The 12,288-nt window shown below is 34.2% G+C and overlaps 1 protein-coding gene across 1 annotated transcript; it reads left to right on the top strand.

The window, feature by feature from the left end:
* Positions 1 to 10,981: 10,981 nt before the first annotated feature.
* LOC141547581 (olfactory receptor 14I1-like) lies at positions 10,982 to 11,941 on the top strand. The gene has a single exon (XM_074275967.1). The coding sequence runs from the start codon at positions 10,982 to 10,984 to the stop codon at positions 11,939 to 11,941; it is 960 nt and encodes a 319-aa protein (XP_074132068.1).
* The last annotated feature ends 347 nt before the right edge of the window (positions 11,942 to 12,288 follow it).

Below are 12,288 nucleotides of genomic sequence, written 5' to 3'. Positions count from 1 at the left end.
ACATCCCTTAATTAGGGACTTGCAACATATTTGATACTGGGAATAGGAATTAGAAGTGAGTAGACAGAAATCTGTGCTAATCTGTCAGGTGTCTAAGAAGCCATATGAGGCCTTTTTAGGGTTAAAAGTAAATGGAGAGTGCATATATAATGTGTCTTGGGGGAAAAAAGTCTGGATTCCTTCTGAAGTAAATGGGTTGTAATTATCCCCTCAAATAGACTCATGAATTAGAGATTAGGAGTATAAAAATAGGCATAATAATTCAATTCCTCAAACTCCACAAAGCATCATGATTTGGGAATGCAAAGAAAATGACAATTGGAGCAGTTCAAGCTTTCAGATGTTGATAGTCTTATGGAAAGGCACAGCATGACAGATATATGATCTTATCCATATTAATTAAGCAAAATGTTATGAGAAAAATACTTTGAATAGGAACATCACACTAATACATGAGAGGATTAAAAAGGGGATTGCTACAAGCACAGCACACCTGGGCTCCAAAACAAGTTAGGATATAGGCAAGATATCAGTGTGGAGAGAATCTTGGGGCATGGTAATTAACCTTGGAAATAGAATAGAAATGACAAGAGTAATTTCACTTAAAGACAATAGTAGGGGCAGCTAGGTGGTGCCGTGGATAGAGCACCAGCCCTGAATTCAGGAGGACCCGAATTCAAATCTGGTCTCAGACACTTAACACTTTCTGGCTGTGTGACCCTGGGCAAGTCACTTAACCCCAATTGCCTCAGCAAAAAAAAAAAAAAAGGCAATAGCAACCAGGCCAGTTTGGAATAGAATAGGTACTGGACAGGACATCCCATCACCTGGTTTTTCTCATGCTTTCAGTGTAGTTCCTTCTCAATTTTAGCTCCTCGAGTCCCTTAACTCCTTAAAAATTCAACTCAAACCACTTTGCCAATTTTCTCCCCATACATCTTGGTCAATTGTCAGTACATATTCTCTGAGGAAATCTGTCATTTTATCATTTACACAACATATATGAATCAATTCTATTTTCATATTGTCTTCATTAGAATGTTAGCTCATTGAGCTCTTTGCTTTGTATTTCTTTCTATTTCCAGAACTTTTTACAATATTTGGCACAAAGGAAGAACTTAATAAATGTGACTAAACCAATTTAGGTTATGTTGTCATATTTATTATGGAAATTGATATAAAATCCAAGGAAATGCAATGGAAGGAAGGAACTAATTTTTGGTGGCCTATTAATTCTGGAAAGATGAGTTCATATTTTATTCTAAAAATGAAAGGAAAACATTAAAGATTTTTAAACAGGGGCACGAAAACATCTTATTTGTGTTTTAGATGTATAAATTAGATGTATAATTTAGATGTATAAATTTAGTAGGCATGTGGAGAAGGATTGGAGAATGCAGATATTGGAGACAGGCAAAAATTAGAAGCCTGGTGATAGCAAGGTAAGGATGATGGATATTATTTACAGTGCATAGAACAAAGTTCCTAGAGTCAGGAGAACCCTGAGTTCATTCACTTACTAGTATTGACACTGGGCAAATCATTTAACCTATATTTGACTCAACTATAAAATGGGGATAATAAGAGCATACACTGCCCAGGGTTGTTAAGATCAAATGAGATAATATTTGCACTTAGTCAGTGCCTGGCACATAGTAGGTGCTATAGACAATCCTAAGTATGATGATGATGATGATGTTCAGTGAAATTGAGTTTGAAAGTAGATAAAAGTGATTAAATGATACATGTTTCTTAAAAATAATATTAGCAAGAATTTTCCAATTGATTACATAGTGGGGGCTGAGGACAATAGAAGAGTTAAGTTTATAAATTAGAGTGACTTCAAAGATGGTGGTGATAGCCAAAGAAATGGGAACTTTAGAAGGAGAGATGGGTTAGGAGGAGATATAATCTGCTGATGTGGGCAACTGTAAGGTTCTGATCGTCTCTCAGTTGTAATCCTTCTCTGGGAGGAGGTTTCTTCTCTCTGTGAATCTTTTTCTCTATCCTCTTCACTTGCGAATCCATAGGACATTTCCTCCTTGATCCAATCTAGAACTGACTCTCCAGACTTTAACTTCTTCTTTTATCCTCCCAGAGAATGGGCGTGGAATAACTCAGGGGCTTGTGGGAGAAATACTTCAACCAATGAACTTGCTCCTCTTAAACATGTAAGCTCCTCCCTAGAAGTTCAAAGGGGTACAACTCCTCTTAAAGGCCGGAACTAGAAAATTGTTAAGTACCGACTTAGCACTTAGTAAGAACCTAATATCTCATTATCTCATTAGCACTTAGTAAGAACCTAACATCTCCCCCTTTCTTTTGATTTAGAACATAGGGTGGTCATGACCTTGAAACATAAATCCATAAAGGCCATATAAGGACACTTTCAAGGTCTCTATTAAAACTTTTAAAATTGATGTATGACATGGATGTCTCTGTCCTAGGGCCACCCAGTTTGGTGCCCTCATTAGAGGTTCTGCGCTCTATGAGCAAAGCAGAATTGAATTAGCTCAGAAGAAACTCAAAATACACAAAGTTAGTCAATTCAGCCATTCAACATCTTTAATGGATTGGAGATCCCTTGATTAGACATTGTCCAAACTAGATTTCTTTGTCCCAACAGCTCTTGATCCATAGTCATAGATAAAGGAGATATCCCCTGACAGTTTTATTGATTGACATTCTGAGAGCCTTTCCATCTTTTGCCTTGTACCATTCATAAGACACCATGGAAAAATGAAGATACTTCTCCATGATTTTCTAAGTGGTTCATCATTGAAAAAAAATTTATTTAAAACCCAGTCTTCAGCACTGAGAAAATTCAGCACTGGGTTATTGTATATAAAATAGTACAGTTGTTAGAATGAATAAAAAGCAAAGCAAAACAAACAAAACAAACCAAGCCAACAAAGATAATAATATAGCATTCATGCAGTAACCAGGGATAGTATAAATACTCTCAAATAAATTCTCCATTAAAGATTCAAAATCTCCAATAAAAAGTGGAATGAAAATGTGGCAAGTGTAAAAAATGATGGTGTCCATAGTCATAACAGCTGGAAATTGAAATATATTTTAAAAATAAGTTGATGATGGTGGTGATTTTGCTCTCTTTTTTAATGTCAATAGCTTATTAAAGCTAAAGCATGAGAAAAATTAAATTGTTTACCTAGAAGGCACTTTGACAATCTCACATTTCAAATGAGAAGAAGAGAATCTTTCAGAGAATATATACTATGCAAACTCTGGGAAATCATGATGTTTGCTGAAAAAGGTAGAAAAGCTACCTGCTGGATACACTAGGGGTCCTTGGGCACAAAGACAAGGCTTAGAGTCACACAAGAACTTTGCAACAGCACTACCCTTACCTGAGAAGCAGAGCTCAATCATAAAAGTTTAAAAAAAAAAAAAAGAGAGGAAATACCAAAAGGAAAGGGAAAAAATGAGCAAGAAACAGAACAGAATCTTGATCATAGAAAACTACCATAGTATCAGGGAAGACCGAAACACCAGCTCAGCTGAGGACAAAAGATCCATGAAGGAAATGTTAAAGGGAATTATGAATTGGTCTCAAACCCAAAGACACATCTTAGAATTGCCCATAAAAGAATTTAAAAGGCAAATAAGCGAGATAGAAAAAAGTAATAAAATAAATGAGAACTATTCAAGAGAAAGCTAACAGCTTGGGAAAAGAAGGGGGAAAATCAACAGAAGAAAACATCTCCTTAAAAAAAATACACACACACACACACACACACACACACACACACATACACTGAAGAAAGCAAGGGCTTTAAAATTAGAATTAAACAAATAGAAAAAGAGATGTAAAAGCTAACTGAAGAAAGTCATACATGAAAAACTTTAACAGGGCAAATGGCAGCAAATGACTCTATGACACAGCAAAAATCAGTTAAACAAAGTTAAAAGGATGTAAAAATGGAAGAAAAGGTGAAATACCTCATTGAAGAAATAGCCAACCTGGAAAATATATCTAGAAGAGATATTTTTAAATTTTACTTTAAAATTATTGATCTATAGAAGGCACTGATCAAAAAAAGAGCCTAAATAGCATTCTTCAAGAGATCATCAAGGAAAATGGCCCCAATATTCAAGGAATGGAGGGGGAAATACTCATTGAATGAATCAATTGATCACCTTTGGAAAGGCATCCCACAAGGAATAATACCCTGAAGAAAGTTGTTGTGAAATTCCAGAACTACAATGTCAAGGAAAAATTCTTGCAAGCTGCCAAAAAAAAATTTTTTTTTAATTTCAAGGAGCATATCTGAGGATTATCCAGCATATGAAAGCTTTTAAAATAAAGAATAAGAGGACCTGGAATACCATATTCCAGAAAACAAAGGACCTAGGTTTACAACCAAAGAATTAGCCATACATCAAGACTCAACATCATTTTTCAGGGGAAACAATAAAACTTCAATGAAATAAGAATGTTCAGTCATTTCTATTTAAAAAAAAAAAAAAGAACCAAACAGAAAAATTAATATACAAACACAGGGCTCAAGAGAAGCATAGAAAGGTAAGCAGTGAAAAAAATATATATATATATCTATATCTATAGATATATCTATAGATAGATAGATATATCTATCTATCTATATCTATCTATCTATCTATATCTATCTATCTATCTCTATATCTATATCTATCTATCTATCTATCTATATCTATATCTATATCTATCTATCTATATAGATATATATATCTATATATCTATCTATATGTATATATCTATCTATATGTGTATATATATATATATATATATATATATATATATATATATATATATATATATATGTAAGGGGCCTTTAAATGGGTGCCACAGCGCATCGGGAGATTGAGGCCCGGAAGTAATTTCTGTGGATATTAGGACTGCCCTTGGGCGGGATCCTGGCCATATTGAGATAGCTTCATAATGGGTGACTCTCTCACTGATTGGCTGTGTGTGTGACTTCACAGGCCCTATGTAAGCCCACTGCAGGCAGCAATCACCCTCTTTAATCTGGCGTTCTTCACCTTGGCTTCCTAGCCTGGGTGGCCAAGCCAAGATGGGTAGCCAAAAGAGGTAAGGAGTTTGGTAGTGAACACGTGGGTCTTCTGACCAGGTGTTCACTCGGGAACCAACAAGTCAGAGCATCAGTTAGGGCATTATGTGAGTAGGTATAATAAAGGCTTTTAAGATTACACGTGGTTGTTCTTGAGTGCGCTACCGGTTATTAAGCTAGTAATTTTAACTGCCAGGAGAGCACGTTACATATATATATATATGTAATTTAAAGGTTAAACAGTTTACCTTCCTAGATGGGAAAATGATATCTGTAACTCTTGAGCCCCTCTATCTTTTAATGGGGCAGAAAGAAGCAGCTATCACATAGACAAAGTATGTGGTTGTGAATGGACTCTGATGTGATAATATCAAATAAAAAGGCAATAAGGGGAGGAAAATGATATGTACTAGAAGAAGAAGAATGGGGAAGTACAATTTAACAAATTAAGTCATATCAAAAGGCACAAAATACCTATTGCAATTGAAGGAAAGACAGAGAAGGATGAGCATTGCCTGAAGTTTGTTCTCATCAGTTTTGCCTTTAAGAAGAAATAGCTTCATCATTCTGTTGGGTATAGAAATTTATCTAACCCTATAAAGAACTAGAAAGATAAAGAGGAAAGAAAAGGAAGGGGCAGAAAAGAAAGGAAGACAGAAACACTAGGAAAAAAAGATAAGAAAAGGGAAGGAGGGGTGATAGAAGATAAGGTAATGGGTGGGGAGAGTTTAAAAATACTCCTTAGAACAGAGTGAAAAAAGAGAACAAAAGTATATTGAGGGGAGAAAATAGGATAGAGGGAAATACAGACTCAGTAATTATAACTGTGAATGAGAATGGAATGAATTCACCCACAAAACAGAAATAGATAGCAGAGTGAATTAAAAAATAGAATCCTATAATAAGTTTTTTACAAGAAATACATTTGAAACAGAAATATATGTACAAAGTAAAGGTAAAAGGCAGGAAAAGAATTTATGTTGCTTCAGCTGAAGTAAAAATAAAAAGCAGGACTATCAATTCTGATCTCAGATAAGGCAAAAGTAAAAATAGATCTAATTAAAAGAGCTAAAGAAGGAAAGTATATCTTTATAAAGGGTACCATAAACAATGTAGTAACAATATTAAATGTACATGCACCAAATGGTAGAGTAGTAAAACTCCTAGAGAAGAATTTAAGCCAGTTACAGGAAGAAATAAAAAGCAAAAAGACATTAGTGGGAGACCTCAACCTTCCCCTCTCACAGTCAGACAAATATAACCACAAAATAAATAATAAAAAAATTAGAGAGATTAAGGTGATCCTAGAAAACCTAGACATGATAAACCTCTGAGAAAACTGAATAAGGACAGAAAGGAATACACCTTTTTCTTACTAGTACATAGCATCTACACAAAAATTGACCATGTATTCAGGCTAAAAACCTCACAATCAAATGCAGCAAGGAACAAATAATAAATTCTTCCTTTTTAGACTACAATCCAAAAAAAATTATATTCAATATAATCAAAAATTATATTCAAAAGTAGAGTAAAAACCAATTGGCAATTAAATAATCTAATTCTAAAAATAAACCAAATCACAGAAACAATCCATAATTTCATGATAAGAGACAACATAACAAAACCTATGGGATGCAAGCAGAATTTATAACATTTCTGGTTATCATATGAATACTATATTATCATTGTTAGCTTTTTTTGCTTGTTTATTTTGCTTTGCTTTTTATTCATTATTGTGAAGTCCGGGTTACCACCCTGGATGTCTTAGAATCAACCAGAGTCAGGATAAGCAAAAGTCCTTGATCTTTATTCTTGGTCTTTAGGGGGAGAAGTGAAGGGAATGGACACAAGCTCTCCACTATCTACCTTCTCGTCCACTGCAAAAGTGACCCTGGCTTGTTTTACTTCACACCCTAATCCCTCCCACAATTATCTGTTTACACCAAAAGATGGAGCCAGCACAGAATAGTGGGAAGGACCATTTTCCAAACATAATAGAGTATTGCCCAATAGGTAATTAGCTTTAAGTTATCTGATTCCAGTGCACTTACTCAGAGTTTCAGCCCTTTACACATTATAGTGACATTTTTTTACCTACATTGACCCAAATTTTCTGTGTTCTGAAGACTGGGTCTCAAAATAAATTTCCTGCAAATGATGAACCAATTCATAAGTCAAGGAAAAATATCTTCAGTGTTCCAAACTGGCTTCTGAATAGTATGATGAGGCAAAAGATGGAAAAGTTCTCAAAAGATTAGTCAATAATATCATGGAATATCTCCTCTCTACAAGCATAGATCAAAATCTGTTAGGATAGAACAATCTAGTTTTGACATTGACTAAAAACAAGAAGTTTAAAGCATTAAAGATACTGAATGGTTGGTTGTTGTCCTTCATTCTCAAAGAGGACCAAAATAACTTCGCTATGTTAGATTCAAATTACAGTTGTTTGACTTTGGCTGAACAGACCAATATGAGATTGAAATGCTTATCCCCAGCTCATATACAAATAGATCCTATGAACATTTAGAGGAAATTGTCTAACTTTGCACATATTGAATTTCTTCTAAGCTAATTCAATTCTGCTTTGCTCATAGAGCACAGCACCTTTGATGAGGGCACTAAGCTGGGCAGTCCTGGGCCAGTGTCTTCTATGTCATAAATCACTTCTAAATTTCTTAAAAGAAACCTTGAGAGTGTAGCTATATTGATTTTCTTACCACCTTGTGAGTGTTTGCCCTGTATGAATTCTTCATATACTATTCTTTGTAGAAACCATACATTTGGTTAATCAAACAATGTACCCAGACCAACAGTTATGTTCCCTACAATAGAGTTAGAGTGTTAGGCAGTTTCATTTGAAAAATGACCTCAATGTCTGGTATCTTATCCTGTCAGGTGATCTTCAGAATTTTTTTAAAACAATCCACATGGAAGTGATTCGGATTGCCCCTAAAAGTCCACACATTTTATGTACATAAAATAAATGTATAGAATATGTTATATATTGATACATATTTGTACATATACATATATAAAAAGATTAATCGACGATAAAAGACAGACATACATATTTCAGCATACTCAATATTTTTTCCTCAATATGATCAAAATTAAGTAACATAATAGAAAAGTTAAATGAACTTAAATTTTGGACCATATTGAATGAAAGATCCTCATGGACTACAGAGGTCTTAATGGACTATAAAATTAAAGAGTAAATTTTTTTCTCCATGTTATTAATAGAAGGACCTTTACCTCAATTAATTACACTCAAGGGAAAAGCTAAAGAAGCTGTGGGTAATAAGGATGAAATCATAACCTTGGCTCTGCTGGCAACTTCAGGAAATATTTCTCAAAAGACATTGGGCAGTATATTGCCATTCACATTATGTTTATCAAAATTTCAGCAAATCTGGTAAGCTCAAATGGAAAAGAATCAGCTCCCTTTACCCTTGGAAGCTCCAAATGAGAACAACACCAATTCAGTGAAGATGGAGGTAATCTTACATACTGCCAAACACTTGCTATTTGATAAAGAAAAGCAATAAATATAAACTACAGCAAGGAGAAATGCCACAACTCTTTGCTCAGGTATTGTTTTGTTTAATATTTCTTTTCTGAATGACCAGTCTGTTTAATTAATTAAGTGAGTTTTAGAAATCTTGGGATTGAAAATCTGCTTAAGAAATTATCGTTTAGAGAGTCATTATGGAATAGCAGACTTGATTTAAGGAAAACTGTAAGTTAAATCCTTTCTCTAGTGGTTCTCAAAGTATGATCCAAAGAATCCTGGGGGTCTTAGAAAGCATTTCAGAGGGACTACAACTTCAAAATTACTTTTTATTTTTAACATGATAAATGTCCATAAACATAAACCACTTAAAACTATTTGAACAGAGTCTCAACAATTTTTAATAATATAACAACATTGAGAACAAAAGTTTGAGAACTATTGCATAGTAGTTGGGTAACTGAAGATATCATTTAATTCCTCTGCACTCTAATTTCTCATCCATAACATGAGTGTAATATTCGCATCAACTCACAGAGATTGAAGTAAGAATATGATTTTCGGAAAAATATTTTTCAAAGAAGTACCAAGTAACTTTTAGTTATTATTTTTGTTCTATCCCACATAAACAAACCACCTCAGATAACTTCAGATGTACAGGTTGGAATAAGCTATACAATTTTTTATTAAAGTGGGATAATCTGTTCTTATCCTTTGGTTAAGTACACAGTGAGTGAAATTCTTTGGAGAAAATATTTTGAAAACTGTAAATTTTTATGATTGTATTTTTGTGTATATATACATATATATATATAAAGTGTTTTATATTATAATGAATATCACTATTAGTTTTATTTAACAGGAATCATGAATTTAGCTTTAAAAATGACTCTATCTGAAGAAAGACTGATTCAAATTCAGACTTTGACAGAAACTAATAAACTAATTTTTATGCCTCTTTCCAAATCTTTTTTTTTTTTTTTTTTTGCAGAACTTGAGGAAATTAAGCCTATTATTAGTTGATATCACTGAAGTTACAGGTTTGATTTTCTTTCCTAGTCTCTTCCTACTTTGATAAAATCATAGATCTCATTGAATATTATTATTATCACAGAATACATGTAACATATCAACTATCTATCCACCTGTCTATCTATTATTTATCTACCTAAAGAATAAGACAATGATTTCCAATATAAGTGATAAAGGACAAACAAATATTCTCTCTCTTTTTTTAATACATTGAAATTTTGAATCTTTGATTTGAACATAATATCTCCTATCACCAAAAAATCATATTTCAAAAATAGGGGAAAATAAACTAAATAATCCAAGTTGTTGAAGTAACATAGGAAACTGTCTACCCTACTAATGATGCAATAATTAATGTTGCTTAGAGGAGTTAATAAATTGATAAATTAAGTTAATACGGTCAGGGTGATGAATGTAGAATTGAGATAACAATACAGTAAATCAATTGGAAATAAAAGTCTTTCTAGCAAATCTTTGGAGATTATTAGTGGACCACAAATGAAAATGGAACACATTACCTGTACCAACGCAAGTTAATTCTGTACCTTTCTATGCTGCCTTTAAATTAAGAGAGTTGGGCCCGTGACCTCTAATATCCAATGCAATTCTGAGTCTATAACCCTGTGATTCAATTTAAAAGTTCCTTCTGAATCACTTCTTCCAGGACTTCAGCAATTCTTCAGAAGCTTCTTTCCAGTCACTAGAGCCCATCTTTTTAAGTGGCTGAAACACACACCAGAGCTTTCACATCCTAAAGAATGGAAGCGTCAAGATACCTGAAATCTCATTTAAAGCTAAAGTATTAACACAGTGTATCTGGCAATACAAAGTAATCAATAAATTGTCTTGTCATCTATCTAATCAATTATGGTTTATATATATATATATATTTCTGTATACATATATCTCTATATGTTTTGTATCTATATCAGATATATTTTTTATCAGACTCTGTATCAAAGATGTTTTGTATCAGGCTGTGCTAGTATCTTGCAAAAACAAATCTGTGGATTGAAGTGGGGTGTGTGTGTGTGTGTGTGTGTGTGTGTGTGTGTGTGTGTGTGTGCGTGTGCATGCATGCACACATTCGTAGGGCAGGTCAGAAGAAGAGGTCCTATTGAGAAAGTCAATTCAAGATAGCCGAGTTTGCAAAGTGAGGTATGAATTTTCACTTTATGGATTGAATGAGATGGAAGGAGAATAATCAAATTATCACCTTTTTTAAATGGTCTGTTTGCCTCATTAACATAGCAAATAAGAATGACTTTTCTATGTAATAAAGTGTTTCTGTGCTCTCCTTCTAGAATTTAATATCCTCTACCAATATTGTTACATGATGAATTACGAGACCTTGGAAGACATGAGCAATTGTACCATCATCATGGAATTCTTCCTTATGGAGTATTCCAGCATTCGAGAGCTGCAGGTGTTGCACGCCATTCTTTTCTTGCTCATATACATTGCAGCCGTGATGGGGAATTTCCTTACTGTCACTGCCATTGTCACTGACCCACAACTTCACTCTCCAATGTATTTTTTTCTGAGCAATCTTTCCCTGTTGGATATTGGCTATATCTCAGTCACTCTTCCCAAATACATTGTGAATTCCTTGACAAGTAATCAATCCATTTCTCTTCTGGGCTGTGCTGCTCAGATTTTCTTTGCTATCTTCTTTGCTGCAACAGAAATTGCTTTGCTTGTGGCAATGTCCTATGATCGCTTTGTAGCCATTTGCCACCCCTTGCATTATGGGGTCACCATGACACCATTCCGTTGCTGTTGGGTGGCAATTAGTTCATGGCTCAGTGGGCTCATCTATTCAGCTCTACACACAGGGAACATGTTTCGTCTGCCTTTCTCAGGATCCAATGTGATCCATCAGTTTTTTTGTGACATCCCTCATGTCTTGAAAGTCTCATCTTCTGAGGTTCGTGATACTGAGTATATACTCCTTATCTCTAGTTCCACTTTAGTTTTATTTTGCTTTGGCTTTTTAGTTGTATCCTATACTTACATCTTCTCCACTGTATTTAAAATGCCCTCTGAGGAAGGGCGATATAAGGCTTTGTCTACCTGTTCACCTCACCTTATTATCTTCCTGTTATTCATTCTGTCTGCCATGGTCGCATTCTTGAGTCCTTTATCAGACACTTCGCCAATCCAGAATCTTTTGACTTCAATGACTTATGCAATATTGCCTCCATTTATGAATCCTATTATTTATAGTCTGAGGAACATGAAAATCAAGGTTGCACTGGCCAGGATAATCAAAACTACTTTTTTTCCCAAGAAGTTCATCTCTGAAACAATTAAAAAGTAGGAAGATGTATGCATGAGATATGGCATGTCCAAGATAACAAAACAATTAGCTTAAAGGGAAATTAATATTTTGTTTTGCCTACAAATAAAAAAGCATACCAAAATATAATTCATATAAATCATGGATGATTTTTCTATTGAATAGCTAGTTACCCAGATTTTCTCAGTGAGGGCTTAGTATTTACCATTGGCCTCTCTATACAGACCAATCAGTTTGGGGTAACAATGTTTCAGTTCTTCAGGGTGTACTTTGAAGAGAGAAAATAGGAAATCTGATGAATACTAATCATTAAAACTCAACAGTAAAAAAACAATCTGTGCCAGTGGAAAGAGTGATCAAGAAATCTG

Source organism: Sminthopsis crassicaudata, chromosome 6, assembly GCF_048593235.1.
Source record: "Sminthopsis crassicaudata isolate SCR6 chromosome 6, ASM4859323v1, whole genome shotgun sequence".
NCBI lineage: Eukaryota > Metazoa > Chordata > Mammalia > Dasyuromorphia > Dasyuridae > Sminthopsis > Sminthopsis crassicaudata.
The sequence above is the reverse complement of the archived record's forward strand: the minus strand, read 5'-3'. Positions and strand labels throughout refer to the sequence as shown.